Source organism: Cupressus sempervirens, chromosome 4 (genome assembly GCF_028749045.1).
Source record: "Cupressus sempervirens isolate cs-2001-9-10 chromosome 4, ASM2874904v1, whole genome shotgun sequence".
Taxonomy (NCBI): Eukaryota; Viridiplantae; Streptophyta; class Pinopsida; order Cupressales; family Cupressaceae; genus Cupressus; species Cupressus sempervirens.
The window spans coordinates 805,741,083-805,754,847 of NC_143121.1; the positions used below are offsets into that span (position 1 = coordinate 805,741,083).

The 13,765-nt window shown below is 33.7% G+C and overlaps 1 protein-coding gene across 1 annotated transcript in view; it reads right to left on the reverse strand.

Moving 5' to 3' along the window:
* The window catches only part of LOC149563843 (cycloartenol-C-24-methyltransferase-like), a 200,084-nt gene that overhangs the window by 109,879 nt on the left and 76,440 nt on the right, over positions 1 to 13,765 (reverse strand). Inside the window, exons 3-5 of the mRNA XM_089828252.1 lie at positions 4,447 to 4,520; positions 4,188 to 4,272; positions 4,039 to 4,094 (exon numbers count right to left, since the gene is read on the reverse strand). Coding sequence (XP_089684378.1) covers positions 4,039 to 4,094; positions 4,188 to 4,272; positions 4,447 to 4,520 — 215 coding nt within the window. The remainder of the gene's footprint in view (positions 1 to 4,038; positions 4,095 to 4,187; positions 4,273 to 4,446; positions 4,521 to 13,765) is intronic.

Sequence of the window (13,765 nt, forward strand, 5' to 3'; positions counted from 1 at the left end):
TAAATGCTCCCTTGTGTGAATGTCAATTAAATGTGCAATGGGGTTACTACCACTACAACTTTAAGTTGCTTTCCATTCCCCCTTGCTACTATCCTCTGTTGAACTGTGTGTGAGGAAAAAGATGGTGTAGGTGACATAGTCCCTTCTCTTTGATGCAAGATGCGAGTAGATGTATCTCATTGCCCTTGTAACTGATGTATATTTTGTACCTGTTGCCTAGCAGCCAAAGATCTAGGCACTAGAACTTCAATATTATCATAAATGCCCCATAGTTTGTTCACTTCAATTCTATATTTCACATTCTTAGGATTGCCAAGAATATGCATGAGGTCACACCATAACCAATCCAAAAAAGGTGTGCAATATCTCTTGCAATGTTGCCAAACCATTCTCCACCACACATATTATACTTTATTTCCATGTGCCACAACCTATAGGTGTAGAGCGTGTAATTCTCATAGCAAATTGTTTTAGAGGGGACTTTGGATCATAAGGACCGCTAGCAAACTTTGCCAAAATCTATGAAGGGCAATCAATAGAAGGCACCTATGATGCAACATAAGGAGGTTCTTTCTTAGATTAGTCATCTACATTAGCCTCATGATCACTTCCCTTAGGCTCAAGCTCATAATTAGATATACTTCCCTCGTTAATTTTCATGTCTTCTACACTTTGAAAGGATCTAGATGCCATTTATAAAACTGCATTTCACAAAATAAAAATGATTATGAATCATGATACATTTCAGCCCAAGTAATTAATAATTATTTTAAAAACATTAAAACAAACTAGTTTCAACTTAAAAATTTAGGAATAAAAAAAAAAGCAAGCTAAATACATTTCAGCCTATTTTAATAACAAAAAATTAATATTAAAATCATAGAACTATCAACTATCTACTATCAACAAGATTTAAGAATGAAAAATTCAAAAATCAATTTTTAAATGCAAAGCTGAAAATAAATACTAAATATAAATTGATTTCTAAAACAAAAAAAAATTGTAAAATTAAAAAAAGACTTACTTTGAACTTAATAAGACACATGCCAAATCAAATCTTCTTGCTCCTTTTGATCTTGCAATCCCTTACAAAATCACTCACTAAGCTCTCACAAACTCCTTCAACCTCTTTTGCTCACTTTGTTCCTTGCTGCTCCAAAATAATGAAATCGATATGTGAAATGAAAATGAAGTGTATTGGCCTTATTAAACCTTGAAATGAATCTCGTGGAACCCACACCCAATTCGGGTTCCCTTGCTTAATAAACAATAAAAACAATTGCCAAAAAGTAATTTTTTTAACTTTTCAGTCAAGGCGCCGATTGCACCTTGCGCACCCTGGGTGCACCCATGCCCACACCCTTGCACCCTCGTCCCTGCGTCCTGCCCGTGTGCTCTGACTGGTGCACCTGCCTTTTTGCCACGGTGGGGGTACTCGGGTGCACGACGTACCCGCACTGGGGATGTATGTGCACCCGGTGTGTGGGGTTTTTGACCTAGGTGCATGTACCTGGGTTACACTGGTTTAGGATGAAGGGTTCTAAGGTTGTAAGCACACCTCTGGCTGATCATTTCAGATTATCCTCCAAGTTTTTCCCGAAGACATAAGAAGAAAAATAATATATGAAGGGAGTTCCTTACTCCTTTGCTGTTGGGAGCCTTATGCCCATGATGGTCTGAACAAAACCCGGCATTGCTCATGCGCTTGGAGTGGTCAATAGGTATATGAGAAATCCTGGTAAGACTCATTGACAAGCAGTGAAGTGGATTTTAATACTTTGAATGGCACTCCACACCATGTTTATAAATTTAAAGGAAAGAGGCTCAGCTGCAAGGCTTTGTTGATTTCAGTATGACTGGTGACTTGGACAATAGGTGATCTACCACTGGCTATGAAATCACATTTGCAGGGGCAATAATCAATTGGGTTCCTCTATTGCAACAAGTTGTAGTACTCTCTACTAGTGAAGCGGAAAACTTTGCACTCACTGAAGGAGTTCAAGATATGTGATGGTTGTAGTGTTTACTGCCACTGGGTGAATTGGGTTGTAAAAACAAGTTTTCACTTTGTTTAGTGATAGCAATAGTGGCTATTTGTTGGGCCAAAAAATGCAGCATTTCTCTCCCACTAAATAACATAGGCGGTCAATATCATTTCATCTCGAGTGTCCTTGAAGAGGGCAAGATGAAGCTGGAAAAGTTACATACTAATTAGAATCCTCCCGATACACTTCTAAAGGTTGTCACAAAAAAGAAGCTGGAGTTCTAGAAAGCTTCTCATGGCCTTGGAGATGTGGCAATAAGATTAGAAAAGTGGGGGATTCCTGTGAGCATAATTAATTGCAGTAATGGTTTGGACTTCAAGTGGGAGATATTTAAACATGTGAAGTCCAACTTTACATGGTCACTGAACTGTTACTCTTCTCCTGCATGTTGGTTTACCGTTTACTTGCTATCTCTTCATATTTGGAGAGTAAAGTATAAGAGATGAGAAAAGGCTCCGTATCTGATGTAACTGTTAATTGTCTTGTGGACATAGCCATATATTGGTGAATCATGTAATTTGATTTGTCCACATAAACTTCTGTGAGTATTCAGTTATTTCCTAGTATTTATTCTGTTTTCTATTGCTGTGTCTGCTGTAACAGTTAATGATCGGTCTGTGTAGGTTTATGCATGTGTTATGTTTTATCTTAGTTGCTGTTCTGTTTTCTGTTGAATCAAATGTCCTTTGCACATTTGCAGTGTTTGTAAAACTAAAGGTGAACCCCAAAATCCCACCAAAGACACATCTAATACAAACACGATAAGGAATTCCAATTTCTGACTATGGAGTTTTGGTTGATCTTATTAGAGGGCCTGACTGGGCATTTGAAGCTACTAGAACAATTGCTGTTGAGGATGGGAACGAGAAGAAAGTTTTTGTGATTTTTGCTGGAGACAGAAGTTTCCTTAAAATCCATTGATTCTGTTTTAGCAAATGCAAAACAAAATAGTTTTATAATCTTATTAGTCACAGTTGACTGAGTAAGAGCTTTGGAACTGGATACAAGATCAGAGAAAAAGTACTTGAAGTGGGATCGTTGTCAGATGTTGTAGTTTGGAATAGCTTGACAGACATGTTTGCTAAATGTGGGAGCATATATAAAGCCCATCAGTTATTTGATAGAAATGTCTCAACAAGACAGTCTTGTGGAATGCACTCATTATTACATATGCGCAGAATGGGCTTCATGGGCTTCTTGCAAATACAGCAGAGATAAACAAATGTAATTGGTAAATGTAAAGCTGCATTTGAATGGAAATCAGCTACATTTGCACCTAAAATCCATGCCAGTACTACAAGTGGAGCTTTGACCTGCTCATGCACATAACGAAGTCCAGTTGCATGAAGGTGGAGAGACTTTTCCACGCACTTACAAATCCTGACAACTTGGTGAGGCTGAATATATATATATATATATATATATATTTCTTTGATCATCAGTATAAAGTCTCTTTCTTCAGAAAAACAAAAGTTATCTATAAGAGTATTTTTTTTTTTTGATATAGGTGATTTGAATTTTACCACTAATGTAAAGGTGTATTTATTTAAGAGTTATATTTTTTTACCTTTAAGATTATATCAAATTATTTTATTTTGTTTATTTTTTACTTTTTTTTAAAGAGTCAGATATATTTACTTCAAAACTTACATTTTAATTTTCATATATCAATAGATTAACTTTTTAACTTTCTAACAATATATCATTGATTGTAATGCACATGTGCCATTCGTATTACATAAGGTCAAATGATATGTTTTTATTTTTAATATTTTAGAATTATAAGTTAATAAAGTTGAATGAGATCAATAAGATCTACTACATAGAGTGTGTTTTCTATATATAAGTCCCAGAGGTGAACAAAATAATTATAGAATTGAAACTTAATTGAAATTTGCAAATTCTATTAACTTTCAGATTTAAGAATTTTAAAACCTCTCCTACCAATAAAAAATGCCTAAGGTGCTATCACCAATGCATTTAGAATGTCTACCTGAATCTAGAAATTTCTCTCAATGGCCCTCCAATTCCACATCCAACAACTAATACCTGTAATTACAACATGAATTATAAATTGAAATTTTAAAATCCATTAAAATATTATAAATAATAAAGACAACATAAATTGGGTTGTTATGTAACCTTCATTCCAGGCTTTAAACAAAGCTGGAGAGCAAGAAAATGTTCATAGCGCTTCATACTTTCTCGAAGAGATTCCCCTTTCCATCTGCATTGTTAAAAGCATTAATCTCCACCATTTGACATGATTCTACAATTGATTAGAAGTTTGAACTAGTGGAATTCAAAAAGAACATAATAGTATTTTAAAATAAAACATTAATGCTGAAGAAGAATCCTCGGACCATAGGGAAATCCAAAATTAGAGCAAAAAATGTATAACCTATTTGCAAAATGAAAGGATTCCCCCCATCCATACTCATAGAAACTAGTTGATAAGTCATAATATTTATTTGCCTGCAAACAATGGAACTCAAGTCATGAAACCAAGTCAAGAATTCTACTATTAACCTTTAAAAAAAATTAATCTGAACTGTGCCCACTTAATCACATGACGGTTCACAATTATAATATGAACATGTAACATGTGATATCTATGTCAATGGGGAGTATATCTCAATCAAAGAGCTAGTGTCAACAAGCCTAAAAGAAATGGAAATGAGTAAATTTTTTTTTAAAGATTACTCCACATCTAAAAGATAATGTTAAATTCTACAAATTTATTATTCTGGGTTCTCAATAGGCATACATACTATGGGAACAATTGAATAAGAAGAGCTCTAGTTGAGCTGGATTTCCTACCTTCTCAAAGTGTTAACAAGAGGCAGATGCAATATTTTTATATTTAGGATATATTGAGTAGTAGAAAAAATTGCAACTAACAAATGCCAATATTATAAAGATCACATGCATTTCTTACATCTTAAAAAAGAGTACAATTTTATGAGTGAATTGGTCAACTATAGTTACATTAAGACAATCTGAATATTTGTGTATGCAACTGAATTAGTACTTGCATACCTATATTTAGTCAAATATATGTAAAGAAAGTTGAGAGACATCAATTTTGAAAAATAAATTGTAGAGTTGTAAAGAAATGCTAGCTTTTTGTAATTATTGAGAATTAGTATTATTTTGTTAATTGATATAAGCAATATAAAGTTTAAAATAATAGTGTAATGATTTTCTAACTGATATCATTAGTTCACATATAGAAATTATTTAATAGAAAAAATAAAAAATAGATATTTTATGGAGAGAGAGAGAAATTTGTCTTGATTATTATTTATTAAATAAAATAAAATATTATTTCATATTGACAAGGCATTTCATTACTAAACTTAGGTATTGCAACTACACACTCCCTCTTTGCTGATGACAAGCTTCTTTTTTGTAAAGCTTCCATTGAGGAGATTCACCGAGTCAAAAAGGTTCTTATTCTTTATGAATCCGCCTCGAATCAACAAGTCATTCCCCAAAAATCTTCAGTATTCTTCTTCAATACAAACCCCAAAGTCAAGGAGGCAATATTAAAATGTATTGAGTTCAATGATGCTAATTTGCCTAACTCATTTTTAGGCATACCTCTATTTCAGGGACCTAATAAGAAGCAATATTAGTATGGAATTATTTCAAGGTTAAATGCAAGAATCTCTAGCTGGAAATTCAAATGGTTATCATTTGTTGGGAGATTAACTTTGATAAAATCAGTTCTTGCATCCATCCTGAATTATTTCTTTGTTGTTTTGAAGGCCCCTAAATCAATCATAAAAGAGATTGAAAAGGTTATTAGAAACTTTCTTTGGAACAAAAATTTGGATGGTAAAAAACAGATTCCATTAATCTTTCTTTTGAGCATGGCTCTTAATAAGTATTATGGGGGATCAAGCCTTCATGATATTGCAAAAAGAAATCTGGCATTTGGTGCTAAATTGGTGTGGCAACTATATAGTAAACGAGATCTACCCTGGTGTAAAATGATGTGTGCTAAGTATTTGGATTCCATGGACCCCATTAGAGTGTTCACAGTTGCCAATCCTCCAAGAGGGTTTGAGATGTGGGAGTTCATGATGTCTTACCGTCACCTAATTGTAGACTACATATCATGGGAGTGCATACTGGTGAGGATGTGTTGTTTTGGTTGGATTCTTGGAATGGATTTGTTCCATTAATTCACAAAATCGATTCCTTGAAATTCATGAATTAGTTTTTGAAATCTAGGGTAGTAAATTAGTTCATTATATTGATCATGTGGATATTACTTCAAGTAAGGTTTATTGGAAGGATCTTGATCTCCTTCCTATTGATCATGTCTCTAGATCTTTACTCAAAAGCACCTTGAATAACATAACTATTTTCTTTTTGGCACAATCAGATAGAGTTGTTTGGCTTCCTTCTAAATCTGGCCAATATTCAGTCAAAGCTAGTTAAAGCTCTCCAAGCTCATGATCACCAACTTGGTCTGCAAAGGGCTTATAAGTTTTGTTGGAGAAATGAAATTCCACCAAGGGCCAACACATTTACTTGGTTGGCACTAAAGCATCACGTGTTAACAAGTAATAGGTTATGGAAACTGAAAAATTTTGATCATATTAAATGTGTTTTTTGTGGTGATTCTCTTGAGGATGTTGACCATTTATTCTTACTTTTCCCCTTTGCATATGATTGCTAGTGCTATATTTTTGATAAATTACACTATTACTCTCCCATCCCCTCTAAGCTTTGAGGTTTTTTGCAATCTTGGCCGACTCTATACATAGATTCTCTATTTGTTAATCTATTGGTCATTATACCAACCATTGTCATTTGGTCTATTTGGTGGGAGAGAAACAAAAAGATTTTTCGAAAGGTTGCTTCTACTATCTAGGTGTTTCAGAAAAGGTTGGTTTCTTCAATTGTGGAATCATTAAATTCATTATCTTCCAATATTTCCTTGAGAATTGAGATGGGATAATGACATCCTTAAACTATGGCTTGGTTTAAGAATACCATCATTTCACCATACTGTTAATAAGGTAAAAGTGAATAGAAAAGAGGTTAGGTGGTGCACTCCTACATTTCCATTGGGTAAATTGAATTTTGATGGGGCCTTAAGGAGTAATCTAGGCCTTTCAGGGGCTGGAATATGTTTTAGGAACTTTCAAGGAAAGTTAATTCAAGCTAATGCTATTCCAATTAGGTTAGGCACTAATAATCAAGCCGAAGCATTCACTCTTCTTAATGGTATTCAAATGGCAATTTGGTTGGGTTTTTCAGAGATCCATATTGAGAGGGATTCTCAACTCATAATTCAAGATGTTCAACATATATCATGTCAGAACTGGAAATTACATTATATTCTTCCAAAGTATTGGTCATTGTTGGACAAGTTTTGCTCTTATCTGATTTTTCACACATATAGAGAAGGTAATAGATTGGTTGACTACATGGAAAATATGGCAATTGATAAAGGTCTGGTGAATATTGTTCCTAATTCTGAAAATCGAGTTTTATTCCCTGCTCTTTTTCATATTGTTGATCAGGAAGACACTTCTTTACTTCATCATTCATCCATCTAGGCATGATAGGGTTGTATATATACTAATACATTGGGGTTGGCTTTTGGTGCATCTTGGTATTGATAGCTTGGTAAATCTTTGTGATTAATCAGCTATACAATCATCTCTACAAAATGCAACTCATGGTCAGTCATAGTGGTTGATTGGTGTGCCTAGTTCATGTTTTGGACTAAAGTTGTAAAGATTCGATAGCTACTATGAATTATGATGTAAACACTTCTTTAATATTAATAAATTTATAAGCTCTTTATATCTTTTTTTAATTTTTTTATAAAAAATCAATTGTAAATTTTGAATTTTTTTACTTAGATAATAATTAAAGAAGGCTATATACAAATATTTACAAAATTATTCAACATCAAGTGGATTGGAGTGTAAACTTAATAACTAATTCTAAATAAAACCACCTTTGTGACCTATCTGTAAGCTTTCCCGATATGATACAGTGTTCAAATTATTAAAAAAAGTGCAGAAAAATTTGGGTTGGTGACATAAGAGCAAAAAAAAACGTCGTCCAAACATTTTGAAGATATACTTTATGAGAGGAAATTTAAACAACAAAATTAACCCCCTTCCTATAACATTTGTCAAATTAAGCACTGCCTATTTCTTCCACGTCTGCATACATTTCAACCCCACCTTTCAAAGAACAAGAAGCAACAATCAGGGAAGCCGTCACATGGCTTCAATAACTTACAAATGTAATTTTTTAAAAAAGATTTATTGGGCAGACAACAAAACTTATTGTCAAGAATGCAAAATTTGAATCTGGAAAACCTAATAACCCCGATGGATAATAACCCTCCTCCCATTTGAACACCATGAACGGTAAAATCCTAAATCGACTTGCTAAATGATTTGTTACAGGCATACATAAGAAACCAATACTGCTTCTTCAGACCAATTTGTTTGTTTGGAGAGACCATAAGTTAATGAAATTAAAAATTATGCTTTAATGATTTGAAATTGAAAAAAATCAAACTTTTGGTGAGATTTTTGTCAAAAGAAAATGAGTTAGGCAAGCTACAAGCACTCTATAAGCTGAGAATAAATGACACAACCATGAAAGGTATTTGTATAAAAATTCTAGAGATTTCAGATACTTGCAATGGTAGGGGAAATGAATCCTTATGGCTGTGACATAAAAAGAGCCATTTTTCTGACTGTTTGCATTTAGATTTGTTATAGAAAACAGGCTTGCCATGTAGTATAACCGCATCTTGTTGTCATACTATGTGTTCCTCTAAGCAAAAATTGTGACGGTTTTGGAACATGGAAGATGTAACGGCGCTGATGGTGCAATCCAATCAAAGTCGTCTCTTCCTCTACCTTGCCCTTTTGTCTTCCACTGGGTATGAAGAAAATAATATGTAAAAATAATCTTGACGCTACCACTGATTATTGTACCCTGTAACATTCTAGATAAGAGATTTCTCCCTTGAAGAGTGGATGTAGTCCATGCATTATGGATGAACCACTATAAATCTAAATCTACTCTTTGCATTCATTGTCTGGCATAGTTTAAATTTTATTTTTAATTTCGTTTTCTGTTTTTTTTGGCTCAATTATTTTTCGGGGTCACGGAAGAAGCAGATAAGTGGAAAATTGAAAAATTATATGAAAAAAAAAATTGGGCTATGGAAAGTGCAGATTGAGTCATTGTTTATGAAGAGGGATTCACAACTTGCATTGCTTGGTAAAGAAAAAGGCAAAAGTTCTATGTTGGATGAGGACTGGGACAAAATATGTTTGAAAGCAAGGGGAATGCTTTTTCTCACACTCAAGCAATGTATTATTTAATGTTTCAGGAGAGAAGACAACAAGAGAGCTGGTTGAGAAATTATCTCCGTTATATGAGATACCTTCAGCATCAAATAAAGTTTTTATTATGAAGAAGTTATATAGTCTGAAAATGAAATAAAGGGGAGTGATGTCTAATCATCTAAACGAGTTCAATACATTAGTTACTTAACTAGTTTTAGTTGGTATACCTTTGGATGATGAAATAAAAGCCATTTTATTGTTATGTTCATTTCTAAACAGTTGGGAAGGGGTAGTAATGACTGTGAGCACTTCAGTAGCAGTCAAGAATAAGCTGAAATTCGATGAAGATGTAGCCACACTTCTCAGTGAAGTCATGCGAAGGAAGAACCAAGGATCTTTCTTTGGTGATGCCCTCACAACTATGAGCACAAGAAATCGAGGTAGAAGTTGGGAACAAGGCAAAAATGACAACAATGGAAGAGTGAGATCGTCTCATCATTCAAGATCAAGAGTGAGTAATGACACTTGCTGGTTTTGTGGTAAACTATACACACAAAGAAGCAATGTTGGAATTACAAATGGCTCAAAATAAAGTGATGAATGATGGTGTACATACTGCAATGGTTAAAGATGGTGGAGTTTTGGTACTTGTAGCTGGTGACATAAATGCAAATTCGTGGGTTCTTGATTTTGGTGCATTCTTTCATGCTACTCTGTGTCAAAGTGCTTTCGCAAATTACAATGAAGGTATGTTTGGTAAAGTTTTTCTAGGGGCTAACAAAGAATGTGAAATTGTCGACAAAGGGGATTTTTTTCGTCGCTGAAAAATGAAAGTAAATGGCTTTTTGTTACATCCCAAATTTTGACCTAGCTTGAAATATAGCCGTTGAGGTTCACATGAGGTCAGTTGGCAATTAATTTGATATTTCGTCGTTATGATTTCAAGTGAAGATGACATGTTAGTTGATCATTAATCGCGAATTCATGGAATTAAGATGAAAGGTAGATTTGATTATTTAGGCAGATCGGGTTTGACGACCCAATTTTTGAAATCCTTGGCCAGGGTGGAATTAGGCAGATTTGCCAGAACAATTGATCTTGTTGATTGTCCTGATGCTTTAGTTATTTTGTCGAATAACTGTTGGGACTTCAACCCACCTGATTACTCAGTGGTAGGACCATAATGTTACATATGTATTATCCCTGGTGGGAGGGCCATTCTTTGTCGAGAATGAGAAGATTAAAAGGGTCCCGATGCCTAGACTTGCACAATCCAAATACAGTTTATAATCTTGATAAAATGTTATCTAAATCTATCATGAGCGGGTTTGTTGACCCAAGTTAATGACCAAAATGAATTTTTGTCTATTTTGAACTTGAATTGAATGAAAACAAACTGTGAACCATGATCTTTTCTGATGTAGGTTAAACAATAAGATTATTATGTGCTCTAGAAGGAGTTGGAACTATCAATGTTTGTTTACAGATGTGAACTTTTGATGAAATGGGCGTGGAAGCCTGAATCATAGAAATGGAAAAGATGAATTTCCAAGTATTTGAAATGATGAGAATATTATGAATTGTTCCAAATGCTTATGATCTTGATTTGATGATCTTGCATAGTATATCATTGTTTTTACCCTTTGACACATTATTATACATGTATAATACACATGTGATGTTGACTTTACTTATTGAGCTGTTGTATATTGTTTTGGAGATATCCTACCATGAAATGATTATTCTAATGAAATATTGGGCTTGAAGGCCAAGGATTACAATGGAAAAACATGGATTCACTAACCTATTACAGGTAATCTGTAAGTTGCAAGGATGATCTATCCATTAATGAGGACCATGTGTTAGATAATATGTATGAGTAATTTAAATTATCATCAAGTTATGATCTAGAACTTACTGCTTGAAAAATTTCAATTTTGAATACTTATCTTACTTTCAGCCATTGAACCCTATAAATAAAGAAATCAGTATGGAATCAAACTAATGATATGGTGAGTGTCAACATAAGTATGATAGGAATATGAAACAGAATTGACTCAATCAATGCTAAGATGACCACCGTTATGGTAAAATGAACTCAGGTGAGTGCGTGTTCAATTTTATGTTACCATGCAAGTATCTTTCTGGAAGCTTTAAAGTAAAAAGGGATCTTGAGTTTTGACTATGATTTTCATTTTGACCCAATTGAGAAAAGAAATGATATCACAATGATTATATATATGTATCTTATATGTGGAATCTTCTTTTAGTGTCAAAATTGCAGAGAGCATCGAGGATGATGAACCACAAGGGGAATGGTACGTTACATTCCAATTTCTAAAATACTCCTTTATAATGTTCGTTGCAATTTCAAGTTCATCGAGGACGATGAACCACAAGGGGAATGGTATGTTACATCCCAAATTTTGAGCTAGCATGAAATATAGCCGTTGAGGTTCACATGAGGTCAGTTGGCAGTTAATTTGATATTTAGTCGTTATGATTTCAAGTGAAGATGACATGTTAGTTGATCATTAATCGTGAATTCATGGAATTAAGATGAAAGGTAGATTTGATTATTTATAATTTATAATTTAATTACAGATAAATTCCTTGCAGGGAGCATGTCGAAGGAGTGGAAACATTGTCAGAAAAGAATTAGGTAGGGCATCACCATCACTGGCAAACAAATAAAGGACCTAGCGATTTGAAACAGGATACACTCGTGGAATTGCATGAGTTATTTAAATAAATAATTTAAATAAAATAATTGAATTAAAATATAAAATGTATCTTAAAGGGTTTTAATTTATCTTTAGTCATAGTATTTTTAATAATTGTTTATAAATGTTCATTTAAATATAATCAAATGATTTGGCTCCATTATTATTTAATAATTTAATAGTTGTACATTATAATGATCAAATTATAATAATTGTATTATTATAATCTTCGAATTTTTAATCTTCCAACTTATGTTCTTGCTTTTAACAGATTAATGTTGGCATGTTTATTAGAATTTATTTATTTATTTTTAAACTCATAAAAACTTCTTGGGAATTCGAATAGATCTTGTAACTGGAGGTAGCCGAATAGCCAAGCTGACCTTTAGATAAGAGTTTCGATGATTGTTTTGGGGATAACCTTTTCCTCTCTGTATTTTCGTGACCCTTCTAATCTCATGTTATTGCTTTCAATCAATGTCACGAGTTGAAAAGAGGGCGTGGGCGAGACGAAATAACATCAGGGAATAGTGATATGGCATATGTTTTCCTCTCTTCATTATTCTTTCCGTTTATGGTTTTCATATGATGTGATGTTGTTTGAGTTCCGGTTGCTTATGTGTTCGAGCTGTAGCAATACTTGAATACAATTTGGCTCATCTCTTCTAAATGTACGGATGTTTATTTCTATTATCCTTTGTGTCTTGGAAGCATTTTCTTGTGACTCAACTGCTGAGTCATCTTCAACTGCTTGTTTTTCTTTTAGCCATCGGTTCCTATATTAATCACACCGGTTCATGTTGCCAATTCATTTTGTGGTTACCTTCAACAATCTGAACAGTTCATAGGCAATGGTTTTGACTTGTAACGGCTTCTAAATTATGATTGCTTTGATGAACAGACAACAAATATTTGAAAAGAAAGTTTTCTTTCTTCGGTAAGACTCCTTGTTTTTGTATCGTGTTCTAGAAAATACAAAGGAGAACTATTACTATCAGTTTGTGACTTTCGCACTTTCGGTTCAATGAGGTTGTGTTAGGTATCAAGTATTGTTTTCTAGAGTACATATGTGAATGAAGATTATATTGAGATTGTGTTTTTTGTTGAAATCGATTAGCGTGTATGATTTTATTTTTGATATAAGTGTGCATAATGATTTGTATGGTTGTATTTGATAAAAGGAAGAATAACCATTTGCGGATGAGATTGTAATTTGTTTTGAGTTATATTGCATGTGAGTCTAAGAGTCTATGATACTGATTCTCAATATCGTATAATAAATGTATTGTTCCGTGCATATGCTGACTTGGCATTGTGCAAGAACCGATAGTTGAACTGGCCGCTTATTCTAGAGTTTTGAAAGATGCTCGTAGTAGTTGTCAGTTCTCTTTTTCTTTTGGTTGCCTCATGGTTGAATAACGCTCTTATTTGCTCTTCTTGGTTCATTCTATGTGTTATTTGAGGTGTGTATCTGGAAGTGTTACCAAATGGCTACAATGACTATGTCAAAGATTGAATTTATGCCTGCATTTAGTTTAGCAAGTTCTATGATCATCGGTTAAGAGCCAGAATAAGATGAAATAGGTACAAGGTATAACAATAAAGATATTTGATGGCACCAAGGATTCACTGGCTAGATGGCCTAATAATGGTGAGG